This window comes from Pelophylax lessonae, assembly GCF_965119305.1.
Source record: "Pelophylax lessonae genome assembly, chromosome: 6".
In the NCBI taxonomy this organism is placed as follows: Eukaryota; Metazoa; Chordata; class Amphibia; order Anura; family Ranidae; genus Pelophylax; species Pelophylax lessonae.
In genome coordinates this window covers 212,456,116-212,478,044 of record NC_138773.1, presented here as the reverse complement: position 1 = coordinate 212,478,044, position 21,929 = coordinate 212,456,116, and the positions used below count along the sequence as shown (strand labels likewise).

The 21,929-nt window shown below is 39.4% G+C and overlaps 1 protein-coding gene across 1 annotated transcript in view; it reads left to right on the top strand.

Annotated features, from left to right (window-relative positions):
• The window catches only part of LOC309559184 (voltage-gated delayed rectifier potassium channel KCNH8-like), a 785,056-nt gene that overhangs the window by 646,933 nt on the left and 116,194 nt on the right, over positions 1-21,929 (top strand). Inside the window, exons 5-7 of the mRNA XM_082262383.1 lie at positions 2,134-2,383; positions 15,821-15,978; positions 16,325-16,517. Of these exons, the coding sequence (XP_082118509.1) occupies positions 2,134-2,383; positions 15,821-15,978; positions 16,325-16,517 (601 nt within the window). The remainder of the gene's footprint in view (positions 1-2,133; positions 2,384-15,820; positions 15,979-16,324; positions 16,518-21,929) is intronic.

Sequence of the window (21,929 nt, the reverse complement as noted above, 5' to 3'; positions counted from 1 at the left end):
ACAAAAGTTCATCAGAGAGTGCTCCAATAAAGAAGGGAAACTGTCCACCACTTCAAACTTGGAAAAAGCCCCGAGTGCAGGAACCGCCACCAAGATAATAAATGGCCTCTTACCAAATTGCAATGACCCCCATTACAAGGATCAAAGACAGCCTGTGTGATCAAATCAGTGCCCAGATCGACATGTATCGATTCCCAGTGTTCCCTCAGCAGCTCCGACCGGAACAAGTGAACATAAGGAAAAGAGGGACAACTCCAATAGTGAAGTACGTTCACAGGTTTATTCAGTAAAAGCAGAGTGGCAACTCACGTTTGCATGAAGAAATCACAGCATGTCTCGGAGCTATACTCTCAGAACCTTTGTTTCCAACCAATAAAATGGCCGCCGTGTCTCCTTGCTGGCCTCAGCACGACGAACTGCAGGCTCCTCCTCCCAGGAGGAGGAGCCTGCAGTTCGTCGTGCTGAGGCCAGCAAGGAGACACGGCGGCCATTTTATTGGTTGGAAACAAAGGTTCTGAGAGTATAGCTCCGAGACATGCTGTGATTTCTTCATGCAAACGTGAGTTGCCACTCTGCTTTTACTGAATAAACCTGTGAACGTACTTCACTATTGGAGTTGTCCCTCTTTTCCTTATGTTCACTTGTTCCGGTCGGAGCTGCTGAGGGAACACTGGGAATCGATACATGTCGATCTGGGCACTGATTTGATCACACAGGCTGTCTTTGATCCTTGTAATGGGGGTCATTGCAATTTGGTAAGAGGCCATTTATTATCTTGGTGGCGGTTCCTGCACTCGGGGCTTTTTCCAAGTTTGAAGTGGTGGACAGTTTCCCTTCTTTATTGGAGCACTCTCTGATGAACTTTTGTTTACTGCACTTTTGTATTTGATCCATTTGAACATTTGTATGGACTGTGGATTCAATTGTGTTAGCGCTGCACCAATCCCATTCTATATTGCTATTTAGATCTGGTATTTCTGATTCTAGATCAGGTGCTGGCTGCTTTCATTTGGTCTGTTGACTTTTTATTCATGTATGTTTTTATCTTTACATTTTAGCGCAGCAATATCCCCATTTTTATTTTCTAAACATAAACATGTTAAAACTCTTTTTCTAATGTGACTCAATTGTGAGCATCATGCCAAAACCTCTGTAAAAATAACCCTACCTAAATCCTAGAAAAAGGTTGGTTTCATTTATTAGGTAGCTAGTCATGGATCAAGAATCTTTTGTTGAAGGTTGGGGTTGACAAGTTTAAATTTATTCCAACCTCTTTCCCATCTTCCACGTATTATGTTGTCTATGGTGCAATTGAGAAAATGGATTTTTAAGATCTATGAACATCCATTTTTTGCTTAGCCATGAAAAAAACTGAATGCCAGGCGGAATCTAAAAGGCACAAATGAATGCAAAATCCCTGTTTTCAATAATACATCTAAATTTGACTTGATATCAACCTTGTGCAATCCCCTATACAACAGCATTTAGATGGGACGAGGGAGGGGCAGGACTGGGATCAAGTCAGGTGTCATGCATACAAATGTGCTGACAAGAAACCTGCTGATAGAAAGAGAGCAGAATAAGGGCCTGTGTCCATATGCTTTGGGCTTGTCTCATTGGCATCTGTATGAAATCAGTTTGATACGCTTCTGGGATTATTCAGAATTCATTGACCAGAGCATTTTACCCGCAGTTGACTTCCTTCTGACCTGCATTAGAAATACTTCAAGTGGTGTTTTCCTTCCTATAAACTTGTATGATAATTCAAAATGTGAAAACAAAAGCCTATCAACATGGGCCTAAGTAAGCAACGATTAGACTGCTATTGCTTTTGGCTGCCCAGCCAACAACCTGGGGGTGGAAAAAAGACACCACTGTATTCCTTCTACAGTCTATAACTTTAACAGACAAAGGGTGTCATCTGCCTGGCTGTGCTGCATAGTAGGTCTATGTAAAACCAGATTAATAGAAATGCAAATCATTAGGCAGGTAGAACAATTCGCTTATATGTATTCATCTGTGTTTTTAGCCATTTGTCTAAAGTTCAGCTTTAGCATGTTTCTATGGTATTGTCCTAGTTACAAGAGTATGATTACCTGTCACATTTATTCTCTTTATTTATTTTTTTTGCAGAGTGTGTTTGGTGATAACCCTACAATCCCAGAATACAAAGTTGCTGCAATCCAGAAGTCACGTTTCATTCTCCTGCACTATGGCACTTTTAAGGCTGGCTGGGACTGGCTGATTCTCTTGGCCACTTTCTATGTTGCTGTGACGGTCCCCTACAATGTCTGCTTTGCTGCTGCTGCTCGGGATGACAGCATTCCATTTCGTAGCCCACCCAGCGTCAGCGACATCTTTGTTGAAATCCTTTTCATGCTTGGTATGACAAATCTTGGGTATGAGGGTTGAGAGAATTAATGCTTGTTGCTGTAGGCTAGCACTAAATAGTACAAGTGAGTGTTAAATGGATTGTGAAGGTACATCTCTGATATTGTACAAATATTGTTATGCTAAATTTAGTAATAGTAGTATCTAGTCATTTTCTCATTATCTATGATGTGCACGGTATATTGTTATCTCTACTGCCCAGATAGCAAGCAATTGTACTGCAAGTTTTAAAATGACTTGCTAATCTATTGCTAGACTTGCCAGGCTTCACAAGTTTGTTGTACAATTGCAGCAAGTTCACATTGCATGACTCCAGATTAACTTTCTTTGCAAACATTCTGCAAGTCAGCTGCAAGTTCTGGTTCAGTTATGTTGTGCAATAGTCATCCCACCACAGGGGTCACTGTGGCTGAATTTCCATGCTGTAGACTTGCAGAGCTCTTGCTGTAGACTCACCACTGCAACTTTGCTCTTGCTAGAGACTTGTCATGCATATTTGTTACAAATTGGAAAAGTGCCAACTAGGACTTGTGCTTCAAGTGCTCTGCAAGTGTACAACTTGCCAGTGAAAATGTGCAGTAAGTTAACAGGCTTGCAATTCAACACTGCCACAAATTTGTGGCAAGTTATCCTTGCTATCTGGGTGGGCCTTTAACTATTCAACAGGTGAAAGGATGTAGATCAGGAAACCCTACAATTTTCTACAAGACCCCCTAATCCAGTGGTTCTCAACTCCAATCCTCAGGACCCACTAACAGGCCAAGTTATTGCAAGATACCTGAAACACATCACAGGTGATATCATTTGCTGCTCAGCTATTGCAGTATTCTAGTCTGCATCTCCCTAAGGTAAAACCTAAAATCTGGCTTGTTAGTGGGTCCTGAGGATAGGAGTTGAGAACCACTGTCCTAATTCTTATTAGCAACTCCGTGTCTTTTTTTTAGATAATCTACTTTATCATATTGCTGAATAGATTCAGGAGATGAGAACTGAGCCTTTACACTGTAGATATTTATTCAGCTCACCAGGCCCTGTGACTGGGTAAATCCAGAAGTACCGTGAGGAAACACATGTGCACTTGTTGGAGCAAAGAAATCTTTTCTTACTTAGGTCCAAGTTACTTTAATTTACACATCTTGATCATAGTTGCCAACATTTAAAAAAAATTTTCAGGGACACTTTGCAGCACAGCTATAAATTACCACACCCACTTCCCTGAAGCTCCACCCACTCTGCATAATAAATCTCGCCTAGTTATCAGATTATAGGGTCTACTCAATATAGAGAAAATTACAGGAAATTAAAAAGGGAATTTCAAACTTAAGGCCACAGTAGCAGAGTTGGAATAATTCTCCCATTCAGCTGCACTACTTCTGCGTAACATTTATGGGCAGCCTGAGTAACAGGCGCTTCCAGGGACAATATAAATTACCTGGGACAAGCTCCTATTTGCAGGGACTGTCCCAGGAAAAAAGGGACAGTTGGCAAGTATGCTTGATATGAAGAAGGGTTCTGTAGTTTTCAGGAATGGATCTCAGTTATAAGTTTAAAATAAATGTTTATCTTATTTTATCAGCCATTAACACTTTCTTTTATAATATGTTTGCAAGTATGTAACAGAAACTTGTTACCACACACTCCATTCAGGCATTCACTCATAATCATTCCAGCCCAGAAACTGGCCAACAGACATTTAGTGGGTGATAAAATGGCCGATGTTTCATTGACATTCAGTTTTGTTTCCCACTAGTAAATCAGACATATCAAACTTGAAATATTTAGGCTATGTCTGACCCTTATATATATTTTTTTTATCCATAAAGTTTTTATTCAGAAAATGTTAGGAAACAACATATTACAGAATTTTTTTTAAATCAATAAAGTTTTTATTCAGAAAATGTTAGGAAACAACATAATTTTTATTTATTCCATGTTGCCCTCAGCCAAAAACTGAAATTTAATGAGATCCAAAGTTGTTTAAGCTTTATCTTGTTACATATGTTTGCAGTTGAGCAATTTCTTAAAATTTCTTGTATTTTTGTTACATTTTTGACAAGATGCAAAAAGTTAACATGCAGAATGATTACTATATATTTGACAGTTATTCTTCACGAAAGTAAAAAAGCTCACTGCGCTTAAACCCTAAACCCAATCTGGGTAAATGAGAGATGCTGGTGCTCAGACTTTAGCTTCTGCAGGCTGTATCATAATAATGTCCCGAAGAGTCGGCACTACAGCTGGATCACACGAATATAGGAACTCCTTTATTGAGACCTTGGGTTAGAAATCCATATAGACAGCCCCGCTTTTATTTATTTTTATTTGGTAGGTTTTGTAATTGCTTTTGTCAGTCCCTAAAGTGGTATCTTTTTTTCTGAAATTAGTCCTTGGTGGTTGTATGGTGTTATCCTACTAAACTCAGACTTTGATTCGTTTCACTTCACCTGTAATTTTTCACCTCAAATAAACAGTCAGCTTAATAAATAACAAACAGTTAGTTTTTAATCAAATTATGCCTTTTCTTTCTGTGTAAATAATACTATATAGAATTAGAACTCCATTATACTGTAACACATAGCAAAGTGAATTGTCCTCTGCTTAACACATTTCTTCAGGACACATGGGATTGCCATTTCAAATTTTTCAAGATCCCATTCAGTAAATTTGTATGGGCCTACACAATACGCCAAAGATGTAGCATTCATGCATCTTCATTTAGCCATGCTTTTTTCAACATGTGTTAAAAACGCCCTAAGTTTATATGGTGATATGCTACTAACGCCAAGATAGCTGGAGAAACAAACTCACCTAATTTTACATTTTCAAACTCTTACAACGATGAATCTATTCATCAGTATCCCTATGTTGCCTCTACTAGCAGTCACATCATCAACCCCTTTGGTTTTGCTTGAGTTCTCTTTCTCTTTGATTGTCTCTCCTACTCTCATTCTCAGTCAGATTTCTTCTGGGTCTTTTGTTCCTTTTTTAATATTTTTGTGTATTTTCTAATTTGCTCCTCCCCTCTGTCACTCTCTCGCTCTACTTAGCCAACCCCTTCTTTCTCTCTAGTGGTATCTGTGGGCATGCAGAAGCTTTATCGTGTTACATATTTTTGCAGTTGTGCAATTTCTTAAAAAAATCTTGTATTTTTAGTTAAATTTTTGACAAGATGCAAAAAGTTACACACAGAATGATTACTTTATATTTGACGGTTATTCTTCACGAAAGTAAAAAAGCTCACTGAGCTTAAACCCTAAACCCAATCTGGGTAAATGAGAGATGCTGGTGCTCAGACTTTAGCTCCTGCAGACTGTATCATAATAATGTCCAGAAGAGTCGGCACTACAGCTGGATCACACAAATATAGGAACTCCTTTATTGAGACCTTGGGTTAGAAATCCATATAGACAGCCCCGCTTTTATTTATTTTTATTTGGTAGATTTTGTAATTGCTTTTGTCAGTCCCTAAAGTGGTATCTTTTTTTCTGAAATTAGTCCTTGGTGTATGTATGGTGTCATCCTACTAAACTCAGACTTTTGATTAATTTCACTTTACCTGTAATTTTTCACCTCAAATAAACAGTCAGCTTAATAAATAACAAACAGTTAGCTTTTAATCAAATGATGCCTTTTCTTTCTGTGTAAATAATACAATATATAATTAGAACTCCCTTATACTGTAACACATAGCAAAGTGAATTGTCCTTGGCTTAACACATTTCTTTAGGCAACATGGGATTGCCATTTGAAATTTTTAAAGATTCCATTCAGTAAATTTGAATGGGACCACACAATACGCCAAAGATGTTGCATTCATGCATCTTCATTTAGCCATGCTTTTTTTAACATGTGAAAAAGCCCTAAGTTTGATATGGTGATATGCTACTAACGCCAAGATGGCTGGAGAAACAAACTCAGCTAATTTTACATTTTCAAACTCTTACAATGATGAATCTATTCATCAGTATCCCTATGTTGCATCTACTAGCAGTTACATCATCAACCACTTTGTTTTTGCTTGAGTTCTCTTTCTCTTCGATTGTCTCTCCTACTCTCATTCTCACTCGGATTCCTTCTGGGTCTTTATTGTTCCTTTTTTAATATTTTTGTGTAATTTCTAAAATGCTCCTACCCTCTGTCACTCTCTCGCTCTACTTAGCAAACCCCTTCTTTCTCTCTAGTGGTATCTGTGTTCACGCAGAAGCTTTTCTTCCTTCTGGGAACATTACGAACCTTTCATGTTTTTTTGTCAGCACAGGAACTGATTGGCTTCTCACACTGCTGTAAAGGGACTGCAAGAGGCTGATACCACAAAACTCAAAGTACACTTAATGATCTATTAATAGTTACAGAACTTAATTTGTGTCTTTTATATCTGCCTAGAATTCATCTTTATTTCTGTGTGCTGCTTTATAGTGAAGGGTTGCTAAGGTGCTGCTGGGATTTCATAGGATCAATTTACTATGTAAGCTTAGTAATATCCGTATACCTGATGGTTGATTTGTGCTGCATATTTTTTATGAGGTGCCCTGACAGTCGCTTGTCTGGTGAGGCTTAAAAAAGGAACATGCAGAGCTCAAAAGAGCTTGAGTTTTTACAATCATCTTTAGAGTCTGGGCACAAATTTTCCACTGCCAATCTGTAGTGTCTTTTCAAAAAGGGGTCGGATCTCCACGTTGGCCAACTAGCCCCTACAAAAATAAAAACATACATGTTAAAGACAATAAAATTACGCTGTTTGATACTAGGCATGGGCCAACAGTTTGCTCTGAACCTACATTCAGACTGAACTTGGTCTGTTTGGATGAACGCCTGTACTTTAGCCTTTTCAGCTTCCTGTTCAGCACTGGTTCCAAGGAAAGCCACAGGTGCCTGTATCCTCAGTGTCCCTAGGAACCACTGACCTCATGGAGAATCCCTGCTCATTTTCAGCATAGGGGTGAGGATAGCAGTGACATTGCTGCCCAAATATGACCATTGGCAATATTTGGTCAATAATGTCACCACTATGCTCACCCCTTCCCTTATATAGCTGATGACAGTTTGGGGAGCTGTCATTAAGCTGGTGTTCCCATCACGATCGGTTGCATGCACCAAGTTTTTTTTTAGTGAGTCGGCAGGTAGCGAGCATCGTGGTTGAGAATGGATTTACAAGGAGGGACTCATGTGTGTGTGTATTTTACATCCCCTTTACTATTAGCCCATAGAATGGGCATTTTTAATTTGACACATCGGGCTCCTATTGATTGACTAGAGTTCAGTTTTATTTTCTGAGGTTCTTTGAAGTTCACCAAACCCTGCTCAAACCCAGAGCAGTTTGGCTCATCACTATTTGACACCCAAAACAGTATACATTTCTATAAAGACATTCATTTATATTAATTGCCAGTTAAAGAAAACCTTCTCATGCTTACATCTTATAAGTTACTTTCAATGTAGTTTTTATCATGAACCTGCTTCTAGTCAGTGCAGATAATGGTAAATGGTCCAAGCCCTTTCGCTAATAACCCTGGCTGCCATTAACATTATACAATGCCATCTGTCAAACAAAACTAAAACTGTTTTTGAAAAATTAATTGCTTAAGTAGCTGCATATTGCCAGAAGCAATTCACTAGCTCAGTTAATACTAAGACGATGACAGAAGGTTATCGAAGAACAAATAAATACAGCAACAATACAAGTGTAGTTGGTATTTAAAAGAAATGTGAAAGTCACTTAGTTAAAGCTAAGGTCCATAGAATTTAATATAAATCTGCAAAATGTCAATGGCTAACACTTTTTTGAGAGTATTCTGGCACAAATTGGATTTCCCAGTATTAGAAAGTATCCACTTTTGTGGATACTAGACCAACAAATCAATAATGAAACCCAGTAGCCATAACAGCACAGGTCACATTTAATAAATGAAATCTAAAGCCCTAAAGCATTAAATGTTAAAACCCTTGTCAGTTTTCTTTTTTATTTTATTAGCTTTCTGTAGAGGAGTTTAACATTGACTATCCTGGAGACAACAAGAAGTGAGGCAAATTCCCTCCTAAACAGTTATCGTAGTTTACAGTTAACAGTTTTATCCCATTTGTGGTGACAACTGTACATTTTTTGATTTCCAATAATTTTCTGTTGTCACTGGGACAAATAAAGAGAGATTATTTCCTGAGAAATAAAAAATCCAAAGGAGTATAGTAGTTTTACTTAGGGGCAGAAGGCAAAGTGAGAGATGAACCTGCAATTGTGCCACCACGGACTAAAGTTTTACCATACCTCATTGCCTAAGTTCATAATTTGCACTTTCCATTAAAAAGCAGGACGCATTTTTTTCCCCAAGAATATAAGAAAATAATGTTCTCAAATAACCACCACAAAAGAGAAAGTAAAAATAAGAGACTTTGTTTTTTGTGGGACAGAAAGAGTGCTATACTGTATATGTCTGAGTATGTCTGCCTATGTGGGCTTCAATATATTGGAAGGACCTCTAGGGCACTAGGGGTCAGAATGAGAGAACATGTATATAATGATAAAAAAGGGCTGCAGAAAGCATAACGTCATTAATAGATTTAGTTCCTGTTGTGGAATGAGTAAAATAGTTTTTTTCACTAATGGTTAAAGTTTTTTATTTAAATAATGAGTGGGTCAATGAGGTTTGTTTTTATTTATTCATAAGAATGGTTCCACAATCAATGTTTCAATGAATGGGCGAGATTATTAAACTTTGTGTCAGCTATACTATCCTTGCTAGGTGAGTGGTATTGATAGTCCCCCCTTTTTTGGAATAGGGGGTCCCCCCACTGTTGTGATTCGGTGAAAATTGTATCTTTTTTATTAGAATAGTTTAGGTTCAGTTTTGATATACACACCAAAAGGTTTGCTGAATGTGTTTAGATTATCCCCCTTGTGTAGAGGTGGTTAGTGTGGAACAGTTTGGTAGTGTGTATTTTCTAACCTTCGTGAAAGAAATTTTGTTAGTATTTTTATAATACACTATATTGTCAAAAGTATTGGGACGCTTGCCTTTACACGCACATGAACTTCAATGGCATCCTAGTTTTAGTCCATAGGGTTCAATATTGAGTCCCCCCCCTCCCCCCCCCTTTGCAGCTATAACAGCTTGAACTCTTCTGAAAAGGATGTCCACAAGGTTTAGTGTGTCTTTGGGAGTGTTTGACCATTCTTCCAGAAGTGCATTTGTGAAGTCAGGCACTGATGGTGGACGAGAAGGCAGTCTCCACTCTAATTCATCCCAAATATGTTCTATCAGGTTGAAATCAGTACAGTCAATTTCCTCCACCCCAAACCTGCTCATCCATGACTTTATGGACCTTGCTTTGTACAATGGTGTCTAGTCATATTGGAACAGGAAGGGGCCATCCCCAAGCTGTTCCCACAAACCTGGGAGCATTCAATTTTCCAAAATGTCTTGGTATGCTGACGCCTTAAGAGTTCCCTTCACTGGAACTAAGGGGCCAAGCCCAACCCCTGAAATACAACCCCACACCAAAATCCCCCATCCACCAAATGATTTGGACCAGTGGACAAAGCAAGGTCCATAAAGACATGGATGAATGAGTTTGGGTTGGAGGGACTTGACTGGCCTGCACAGAGTACTGACCTCAACCCGATAGAATATCTTTAGGATGAATTTGAGTGGCGACTGCGAGCCAGGCCTTCTCATCCACATCAGTGGCTCACAAATGGACTTCTGAAAGAATGGTCAAATTTTCCAATAGACACACTCCTAAACCTTATGAACAGCCTTCCCAGAACAGTTGAAGCTGTTATAGCTGCAAAGGGTGCGCCAACTCAATATTGAACCCTATGGACTAAGACTGGGATGCCAATAAAGTTCATGTGCTTGTAAAGACAGATGTCTCAATGCTTTTAAACAATATAGTGTATATAATATTAGGGTGTTTTTAAGATATTTATAAGATTTGGTAGAACTGCTCATTCACAGGAATTAGTTTATCAACTCCTCCCCATCTTTTTATATATCAGTACTTTTTGTGTATATATATTTATTTTTATATATCTATATATCTATATCTATATATCTATATCTATCTATATCTATCTATATCTATATATATATATGTACAGTGTATATATATATATATATATATATATTAGGGATCGACTGATTATCGGCAAGCCGATATATCGAGGGCTGATATTGACTTTTGCTGATATATCTGTATCGGCCCCGGAACTGGCCGATATTGCCAATATTTCAAATATTGCTCATGTAAGGGTAAAATGATGTCACATAGCATAATTCAGTTTACAAATGTTATTGAATATGCCACTCACATATGTACAAATTAAAGATATAAGCAATTCCACATTAGCAGATCTGCTGGCAGATCGGTATCTCTCTCCCACTTGCCGTAAGTAATACCCGGGTGATACAACTCCGTTCGGCATCCACTCAATACTGCTCTGTCTCTCACCTGCTCCATCTCCCACATACCCGTTACCTATCCGTCTCTCCCCTGCTTGCCGTACAGGACACCCGGGTGATACCGCTCCTTCCGGCATACGATGATGATCTTGGAGGTCACGTGGTCACGCCGGGCATGACCACGCACGTGACCTCCGAGATCGTATACCGGACGGAGCGGTATCACCCGGGTGTCACTTAGGGAGTAAGAGACGGAACGGTATTGGGTGGGTGGGAGATGGAGCGGGTGAGAGACAGAGCAGTATTAAGTGGATGCCGAACGGAGCAGTATCACGCGGGTATCACTTATGGCATGTGGATGAGAGATACCGATCTGCCAGCAGATCTGCTAATGTGGAATTGCTTATACCTTCAATTTGTACATATGTGAGTGGCATATTCAATAACATTTGCAAACTGAATTATGCTATGTGACATCATTTTACCCTTAAATGAGCTTCACCACGTAATGGTTAGAGGAGGAGAAGACTAGTCTCGGACCCTGACATAGGATGTACAAAATATCGGCCCATATCGGCTGATACCGATAGTCGATAGCCAAAATATCGGTATCGGCAATGAAAAACCGATATCGGTTGATCCCTAATATATATATATATATATATATATATATATATATATATATATATATATAAATACCGTATTTATTGGCGTATAACACACACTTTTTAGTCCTAAAAATGGAGGAAAAAGTAACAGTGCGTGTTATACGCTGATATAAAAAAAAAGTCCAGGAAGCACTGCCGAGAGGTAGAAGGGGGCGGGCGGCGCCGAGGAGAAGGAAGGATGCACTGTCATCGGAAGTCCCGCCTTCTATGCCGACGTCTATCAATGGTGCTGGCGAGGCTGCAATTATGGGCACTGCGCTGGCGAGGCTGCAATTATGGATACTGCGCTGGCGAGGCTGCATGTATGGGCACTGTGCTGGCGAGGCTGCAATTATGGGCACTGCGCTGGCTAGGCTGCAATTATAGGCACTGCGCTGGCGAGGCTGTATATATGGGTACTGCGCTGGCGAGGCTGCATGTATGGACAGCGAGCTGGCGAGGCTGCATGTATGGACACTGAGCTGGCGAGGCTGCATTCGTGGGCACTGCGCTGATGAGGCTGCATTCATGGGCACTGGTGAGACTGCATTTGATTAAAGCTGTTTATTTTAAATTTCAGCTTTTTTCCTAAAATTTCTCTACTAAAATTGTGCGTGTTATATGCCGGTGCGTGTTATATGCCGATAAATACGGTATATATACATACATACATACTTACATACATCTTATGTGGATTGGTTTTGATATTTTTTGAGATCTGGGCTCTGGTCATTTGTCTGGGAGGTATACTTCAGGAACAAATTGCTGATTGGGTTGTTTACAAGTGGTTGCCAGGGGAGGGTCTTTATAAACAGTGGTGCACTCTGATTGGCTGCAGGCTTCTGAAGAATTTCTTCTTGATGACAAAACGCATTAAGCAGTACAGCTATGGTGACATCATTGCGCAAGGGGGAACAGAGTCAGTCAATTGGAGGAGTGAGTTGATTGTTTGTATTGCTGTGAATGCCACTATGATAATAAGAGATATCTCTGCTTATTACCGATATTTTGTTAATGCAATCATTTGAGCAATAAATGGTGATTCCATATGGAGAGCACTAGATGTCCCTTAGTATTCTTTTATGAGGACCATTGCCCTCTTTGGAAGCAGAGAGTTGAGTGGAACTAGTGTGATTTTTTGAAGGATCCTCTATTTAAAGTGACAAGCAAGCTGGGAATCCAGGCTACCCTCAAAAAAGCTTTGATTGACCTTGTATAGCTTTCGGGATCCAGAAGGGTAAGAAAACTGCACAGGTGTTGGTGAAGGAATTATTTGGTGTTGGTGTTTGAAGAAAAGGAAAAGCATTTTTGGGTTTAATGGCTTTTTAGTGCATTCACATTAATTAAATTTTGAGATGGTTTATTAACACATTATTGCGGATGTTAGTATTCCTTGCACACCTGGCATCTATTTATTTATTTATTTATTGAAGCTGTTTGATTATTGTTATAGTGGCATAAATGGATTTGGGGACAACTTCCTAAATGGGTGTTAAGGTATTATTAGCACCTATTTTCACTTTACTGATGATATCACATAGATGATGCAAGCCACTGTTTACTTTGCACATGAGGGAAATTCCAAATGAATTGATTTTTAATTAAGAGTGAATTTTATTGTTTATTATGCACATATTGTAATTTTTTGAGGTGAGATTATTTTTATATTTTAATTAAGAACTCTGCCCTTTTTACTTATACTTTTCTAGTAGCAATACAGATATATGGATTGGGCTATTTCTTCATAACATATATAGATATTGCAGCCAGAGTGCATACACTTTGCTTTCTATAAACATAGATTTTTGCATATTGCAATTTATCGTCACACTGACACGGAAAATCAGTTGCTGGCAGTGCCTGACAATACATGGACATGTTTTGCATATTCTTCCAACAACTGCCTTAATATATCACATCTAAAAGCTTGTTTGGATGTGTATCCAGTCCTGGGCATTTCTCCTAATGAAAGCTAGAATTGCTGGCCAGATTATCTGTTTATTTCGTAAAAACAGACAACATTATCATTTATTAAATATCTGTTCTGCAGGCAAGCTGGAACCCTGTAGCGTTGTCCTTTTAGCATGTCAGTTTAAGAGCTAAGTGATTCTCATGTCGATGTTCATTCACAAAAGAAGCTATATCTAAATATTTAAGTAATGTCTGCAACCAATGTCCCAGGGAGGAAAATGTATTGAAGATTTTTCCGTTATTATTCACAGTCGGCCTAATACCATGGCCCATGTTTCATTTGCTGACATCTTGTTAATTATTTACTTGGGAATGTTACATTTTTAGAAGTCAGTAAGAGGGAAAACTGAATTTAAAATTAGAAAAAGTGTCAGCCATTTATTAATAGCAGGAATGAGTTATTAGAAAACAGCTGTCAGAAAAAAAGGTCTTAAAGCATTATCTTCGCAAGACAATTGTGGAGCGCTGAATGATAGGGGAGCTGCATATGGAAAGATTGAGGATAAAGTAAGTGCAAACATTTTGACAGAGGAAAGCTAAATGAATGAGGCCTTTAATGATCACCCTTCATTTTCTGGTCTCTTGGACAGACTTATACATTAGAATTATTTGTATATTTATTACAGGTGTAAAAATATTGTGTTAAGTTTTCTGAAAGAGTAAAGTACATTTAACCACTTAAGCCCCGGAAGATTTTACCCCCTTCCTGACCAGGGGGTTTTTAGCGATTTTTTACTGCGTGATTTTAACTGACAATTGCGCGGTCGTGCGACGCTGTACCTAAACGAATTTGACGTCCTTTTTTTCCCACAAACAGAGCTTTCTTTTAGTGGTATTTGATCACCTGTGCGATTTTTTGATCATGCGCTATATACAAAAAAATAGCGTAAATTTTGCAAAAATAACAATATTTTTCACATTTTTTTTATGAAATTCCCCCAAAAAAATTTAAAAATCAAAATTTTTTAACATTTTTGGCCAATTTGTTTTATGCTACATATGTTTGGTAAAAAAAATCGCAAAAAGCGTATTTTGATTGGTTTGCGCAAAAGTTATCGCGTTTACTAACAAAGGGAAAGATTTTTGGCATTTTTGGTGTTTTTTTTTTAACGAGTAATGGCGGCGATCTGCGATTTTTTTGCGGGACTGCGACATTGCGGCTGACAGATCGGACCCTTGACTGACATTTTTGACACTTTTGGGGTTACCAGTGACATTACTGCAGTAATCAGTGCTGTAATATGCACTGTTACTGTAAAAATGACACTGGCAGGGAAGGGGTTAACTGTATTGGAGAGGGAGGGGTTAAGTGTGTCCGCTATTGGCTCACAAGCCGGTGACAGGCTAGTGACGTATATATAAGTCCCTTTGCCTGGCCGGGCTGACCGCCGCAGTATATTTACTTGCGGCGGTCGGCAAGTGGTTAAAGCATTTTCTTTTTGGATAGAGTAGGAAATGGCTGAAGCCAGTATGGGCTTTTTGGTCATCTGTGCCCCATTGGAGAGATGAAAGGAAATTTCTCCAAAGTTGCATATATAACCTCTTAGACAGTTATCATCTGAACAAGTCTCCCACTGTAAAATATTCCTCTTCTATTGACAACTTAAAATGGTAAATACAAAATTATTGGTCACAAGGACAAATAAAAAGTGGATCTCCACAACAGGGACACAGGCAGCAAAACAAACCTAACCCATAAACAATCCATTTAAACCTCATTAGTACGTCTAATGCCTCAGACTGGAGGGTGCATGGTAAATGGCGATGCCGTGATCGATATGTGAGAAAATAGCCAGAGCTTTACATAGATCATAAGTGCAAAAGTATAAAACAGTCATCATTTCACTGAAATTTTGGGGACACATAAGTCACCATGAGAAAGGGGACCGATGTGTCCTGGAAACACCTATGGAACGATTTCGTTTTTTTTTTACTTTTGAGTTAATAAAATCAGTAAAAAGTTGAGGTAATTTTCAACTTGGAGTGCTGTACACTTTTATTACAAGCAATGGAAACCTGGCAGTAGTATCCCTATCCACTCTATTTAGCACTAGAAATGTTTTGGCTTTAGATACACTTATACCCAGCAATAAATAAAACCTGTCTCTAATCAACTTGGAAGAGTTAATTTATAGGGAACATACTGTTTACATTCAGATCACAAAACAGTACTAATGCTGGCCATACACTATACGAAAATATCGGCCGAAATTCGGTCATTTGGACAGTTCTTTTGTTTTTTGGCCAGTTAATGGGCACGAATCAGTAATTGCAAAAGAGCACAAGAGTGCAAAACTATCAGTAAAAATATCATGATTGCTATTTCCTGAAGATAAAAACCCTTGATAAATCCTACTGTGGTATTTGGGTTTACTATAATCTCGTTTAACCTTTCTTATTTCTTTTGTTCCCTAGATATTTTGTTGAATTTCCGTACAACATATGTCAGCAAATCTGGTCAAGTGGTATATGACCCTCGCTCTATTTGTGTGCACTATGCAACCACATGGTTTTTTGTGGACCTCATTGCTGCCCTACCTTTCGACCTGCTCTATGCATTTAGTGTCAATGTGGTGAGTAGCTTCATTATCCTATGTGAGAACATTGTTGTGGTCTTTTTGCTTAGTAGAAAGACTTATATGTTATGCATGATTACCATAAAATGTCAAAGGGCATTAGCTTTAATCAAGTGAGCTTAGTTAGCAGTAAAGTTTGTACTGAAAAACTTACAAAAAGCAAAGTTCAAGGTACACATTTAAAAAGTTTTAATAGTCACAGCTAATTTGGAAAGCAAAATTGCCACAAATTATTTTACTGACAATAGATGTAGTTTAGCAGTTCTTCTACCTGTTCTTGCAACATTTTTATTTGCATCTGTAAATTCACTAGTACTTAGATCATATTATTTTTTTCTCTTAGTATTTTGGTGTTCATCTGCTGAAGACAGTTCGTCTATTAAGACTCCTTCGCTTGCTCCAGAAACTGGATCGGTACTCTCAGTACAGTGCAGTGGTGCTCACTCTTCTAATGTCCATGTTTGCTTTACTTGCCCATTGGATGGCATGTGTTTGGTACTTCATTGGGCAGAAAGAGATTGATGTCAATGAGATTGGTGAGTGGAAAATATAACATTACAAACACAAAAGAATCAATACTTTTCTATCACAAAACATTAAATTAAAGACATGAGACCATTTACCTGCTCTTTTCCATTAGCTCTCTGCCCCTGAAACCTATGGGATCTCTAGCCTTACAATTACCTTTTTTTTATTTGTTCTCATTATGTCCTGCTGGAATGAATTACTGTACCTGTTCTAACCATGGAATGTGATCGCATTTTTCAGTTTGGACAATTTTGTCTAAAGTTGGTGTTATGTGGGGGAGTCTTGCAAAAAAGTGTTCAGATGTCTCTATGTGCACAGCTTCCCAACTGAAGCTGCCGTGAGTTGCAGTATGGATGACAGTTTACTATAAACAGGTTAGAGGTAAAAAAATGCAGAGCCTCAACTTCAGTTTATACACGCTAGAAGAGTAACACTGTTATCAATTACTATCACGTACCCGGTAGCAGAGCCTGAAATTAATGAGGAAGACCTCTCTTACACCTCTGACTCGGGGCCCCTGGTCATGTGAACAGAAGCGCAGGACTGCAGAGTGGCATGACCGCCTGTAGATCTTGCCAGTAGCAGAGCGGGTATCCACAGCAGGCAGGAGAGGTAATCAGTAGTCTTCAGTGAAGTAGGTGGGCTGGTAGACAGCTGGTTAATGGCAGACTGAAGTAGGCTGGTACTGGCAACAGCGGGCAGGTACCGCACTGATAGCAGATTGTAGGAAAGCAGGCACAGCGGGATGTGTCAGGAAGTGGAGTCAGGCAAGCCGCATTATACACTGGATCAGGTACAGAGGAGAAGGCAAGAGCCTGGTCTGGGTACAAGCCAGGTGGGGAGCCAATCGGGGGAAGAGAAGCAAATAGAACAGACAGAAGCAGAGGCCAAAGACAAGCCGGGGTCAGTGCGGGTGGAGTTCAGAGAGTGGTCAGACAAGGGGGGTCAGCAACTGGAATCAGGATACAGAATAACTGGATCACAGGATACAGGGAAGGCTGAAGGCTGCGCGCGCCCATATGAATGGGCCCTTGCGCATAAGTATTAGCCAACTTCCTGTATGAGAGGAAACAGAAATTAGCCTGTGAAGAGGCACAGAAGTCCATATAGAGGAACCATGTCGTCTATTGGCATGCCCATCCTGACAAATACCTTTAAAACAAACACCTTCATATATCAATCTCCCAGAATTTTGATTGCTCTTTGAGTGGAGTTGTAGACTCTATATTTAGCAGGGTTGTGCAGAGAGAGAAAGTCGAAGAAGCAAAGAGAATAAGAAAGAGGTGTAAGGGGTAATAGGAAGAGTTTGGATAAGAGAGGAGGGGGACTGGAGGGGGGGTGGCAACTGGGGGTGAGTCCCGGTTGTTTAAGGCCTAATTGGTATGGAGTGTCCAGTCAGCTATACTGTATCAAAGGACAAGCAATGTGTGATCAAAGTACCTGGGGAGAAGGTGTTCAATCCAGGGGGTCTAAAGGTGCTCAAATTTTCACATTAAGTCTTTAGGAAATGTGGACATTTAGTAGGAACTATGTTGTGTTTTTTTAATCATGGGAGTAGAAGACCACCACATTTTGGTTAGGAGTAGGACCTGTTTGGCTGCAGTGAAAAGACAAGTTAAGAGGTGAAATAGGTACACTTACTACCAAGGACCAACATGTACTATTAATTAGTAATGAGGTTCGGGATCACTGATACTATGAGTCCACAGCAAATCCTTAAAATTTGCAAGTTTGAGAATCACAAAGGTTTGACTGAAATCTTTGCAGGTTAGCCTTTTTTTCTAGTCATAAGCCAATAATTTGAAGGAATGTAAAGCCAAGTCTCCTTTTTTATAAAAAGGGTTAGGAAGAACTAACAATTCTGTTCTATGTAGAGAAACTGTCTTTTTTATCTATCTATCTACAGTATCTCACAAAAGTGAGTACACCCCTCACATTTTTGTAAATATTTTATTATATCTTTTCATTTGACAACTCTGAAGAAATGACACTTTGTTACAATGTAAAGTAGTGAGTGTACAGCTTGTATAAACAGTTTAAATTTGCTGTTCCCCTCAAAATAACTCAACACAGCCATTACTGTCTAAACTGCTGGCAACAAAAGTGAGTACCCTCCTAAGTCAAAATGTCCAAATTGGGCCCAATTAGCCATTTTCCCTCCCAGGTGTCATGTGAATCATTAGTGTTACAAGGTCTCAGGTGGGAATGGGGAGCAGGTGTGTTAAATTTGGTGTTATCGCTCTCACTCTCATACTGGTCACTGGAAGTTCAACATGGCACCCCATGGCAAAGAACTCTCTGAGGATGAGAAAAAAAGAATTGTTGCTCTACATAAAGATGGCCTAGGCTATAAGAAGGTTGCCAAGACCCTAAAACTGAGCTGCAGCACTGTGGCCAAGACCAAACGGTGGTTTCACAGGACAGGTTCACCTCAGAACAAGCCTCACCATGGTCAACCAAAGAAGTTGAGTGCACATGCTCAGCGTCAAATCCAGAGGTTGTCTTTGGGAAATAGACGTATGAGTGCTGCCAGCATTGCTGCAGAGGTTGAAGGGGTGGGGGGGTTCAGCCTGTCTGTGCTCAGACCATTCGCCGCACACTGCATCAAAATGGTCTGCATGGCTGTCGTCCCAGAAGGAAGCCTTTTCTAAAGATGATGCACAAGAAAGCCCGCAAACAGTTTGCTGAAGGCAAGCAGACTAAGGGCATGGATTACTGGAACCATGTCCTGTGGTCTGATAAGACCAAGATAAACTTATAGTGTCAAGCTTGTGTGGCAGCAACCTGGTGAGGAGTACAAAGACAAGTGTGTCTTGCCTAAAGTCAAGCATGGTGGTGGGAGTATCAGCATAAGTGCTGCCGGCACTGGGGAGCAACAGTTCATTGTGGGAACCATGAATGCCAACATATACTGTGACATACTGAATCAGAGCATGATTCCCCCCCCCCCCCATTCTCCGTTTGCAGGGCAGTATTCCAACATGATAAAGACCCTAAACACTGAGGATAAAGGCGATGGACTGGCCAAGCATGTCTCCAGACCTAAATCCTATTGAGTATTTGTGGGGCATCCTCAAACGGAAGGTGGAGGAGTGCAAGGTCTCTGACATCCACTAGCTCCATGATGTCATCATGGAGGAGTGGAAGAGGACTCCAGTGGCAACCTGTGAAGCTTTAGTGAACTCCATGCCCAGAAGGGTTAAGGCAGTGCCGGAAAATAATGGTGCTCACACAAAATATTGACACTTTGAGCCCAATTTGGACATTTTAACTTGGGTGTACTCACTTTTGTTGCCAGTGGTTTAGACATTAATGGCTGTGTGTTGAGTTATTTTGAGGGGACATCAAGTTTACACTGTTATACAAGTTGTACATTCACTACTTTACATTGTAGCAAAGTGTCATTTCTTCTGTGTTGTCACATGAAAAGATATAATAAAATATTTGCAAAAATGTGAGGGGTGTACTATCTATCTATCTATCTATCTATCTATCTATCTATCTATCTATCTATCTATCTATCTATCTATCTATCTATCTATCTATCTATCTATCTATCTATCTATCTATCTATCTATCTATCTATCTATCTATCTATCTATCTATCTATCTATCTATCTATCTATCTATCTATCTATCTATCTTTCTTGCTCTCTCTTGCTAACTATTTATATCTGTAGATAGAGATTGACAGATTGGCATTAATGCATGCCCCCACCTCCCCTACCTTTTTATATTACAATAGCTTGCTTAATAGCCCTAAAAATGAGCAGAATTTAAAAACAATATTTGGTCCCCAAAGATTTCAATAGTGTTTGCTGCAAAGTTTGTGAACTTCAAACCTAAGTCAAGACTTGCAAAACTGTTTGGAAACCGAACCTAGGCAGTCAATAGGGATGCTCGCCATAGGACAACATTATGGCATAGGTTATAAATGATCTCTAAAAAGTTGAAGCCTTTGTGTGAGACCCAGGTTTGTCAATATCTGTTTACCAGCCAGGTTTTGAGTTGCTAGACTGTGTTCTTGGTATCAGAAACAAACATAACATTAATATCATAAACATATGATGATCCTAGTTTATTGCTGCATTCTTCTTTCACATTCATGTAAAAGAACAGCAGCTCATAGATTTGGACCATACACTGTATGCCTCTCTAAACACAGCCCACCCATCCTACTGTACCAGTTGGCATAACTTATTAGTCACATGTCAAGAGAATTTACAATGCCTATAATTTGGTTGATATCAGACAGGTGAATCACAATAGACAATCTGATTCTTTTTTAGACATCATTGGTTATAACAGCGTTCCCTGTAATTTACAGACCTTGAAAGGTTAACGCGCTATTTTGTGTGCTTGCACTGGGGCATATGAAATCTGTCAAAGGAGAAATAATTACATAAAAGGAGAAGATACACTGAACAATTAATCATATTGTTTAGCCACACCAGTACAGATAGAATAAACCTAGTTCTTTGAATCAATCATATTGTTCACAGGGCACCCAATTAATACATTTTAATGTTCAGATAAAAACACATTTGGCAGCACTGTGATTATATATCTATGCATTATTTATTGAAAATGTGCTCAGCCCGTCTGTAGCACTGATCCATTACCTCTGAACAAAATTTCCTCAGAGATCCCTGCTGCCCAGCGTGAAGTCAATAACTGTTTGAGTTTTATGGACCAGCTCTACATTAACTTGAAAGTAGAACAAAGTCACAAATTAGAAAGGTCTAGAAAAAAGGGCCCGAGATATATTTTAATGGCTGTGATAATCCTGCTTCCTAATAGCAGAACAGCTATCAGTGTTGCTCACACAGCTGCACTGTGCTTGCAATTATGCCAAAATTAGCTTCAAACAGCAGAAAAAAGCAAAGCCTGTTATGTTTGAAGGTTTGCTAGGAGCACACATCGGAGGCCTGCAGAATACAAACATCTGAATTCCCATACGGTTACTGAAGATGAAGTTGGTAAATTCTGGCTGGCAGTAGTGTCAGCAGCTTGAAACTGGTTATGGTTTTAAAAAGTTCCTGGGTAAAAGAACCATCAGGATTTGGCATTGGGGATGACACCACCAGAGACTTGGAATTTGGAATGCGGGATGACCCTTTTTTCCACCATTTTCTCACTGCTTGTTAAGGGGTCAGTAACCAAAAATGATGTTTTACTGTTTAAGAACTATGGAAGGGGACTGAGTCTACTGATGTAGAAAGAAATGTTAGAGCTGCTCTCAGTGAAGACTCAGAAGGAACAATGGTGTAGTAAATATGCCAGAACACAATAAAATCAGTTAAGATGTTGTGGAATCTTTTCCTGTCAGGTACAAATACCTTCTACCTGTTAAGCCCCGTACACACGATAAGAAATTCGGAAGGGAAATTTCGTCCGATGACTGATCTGCCGATTTTCGG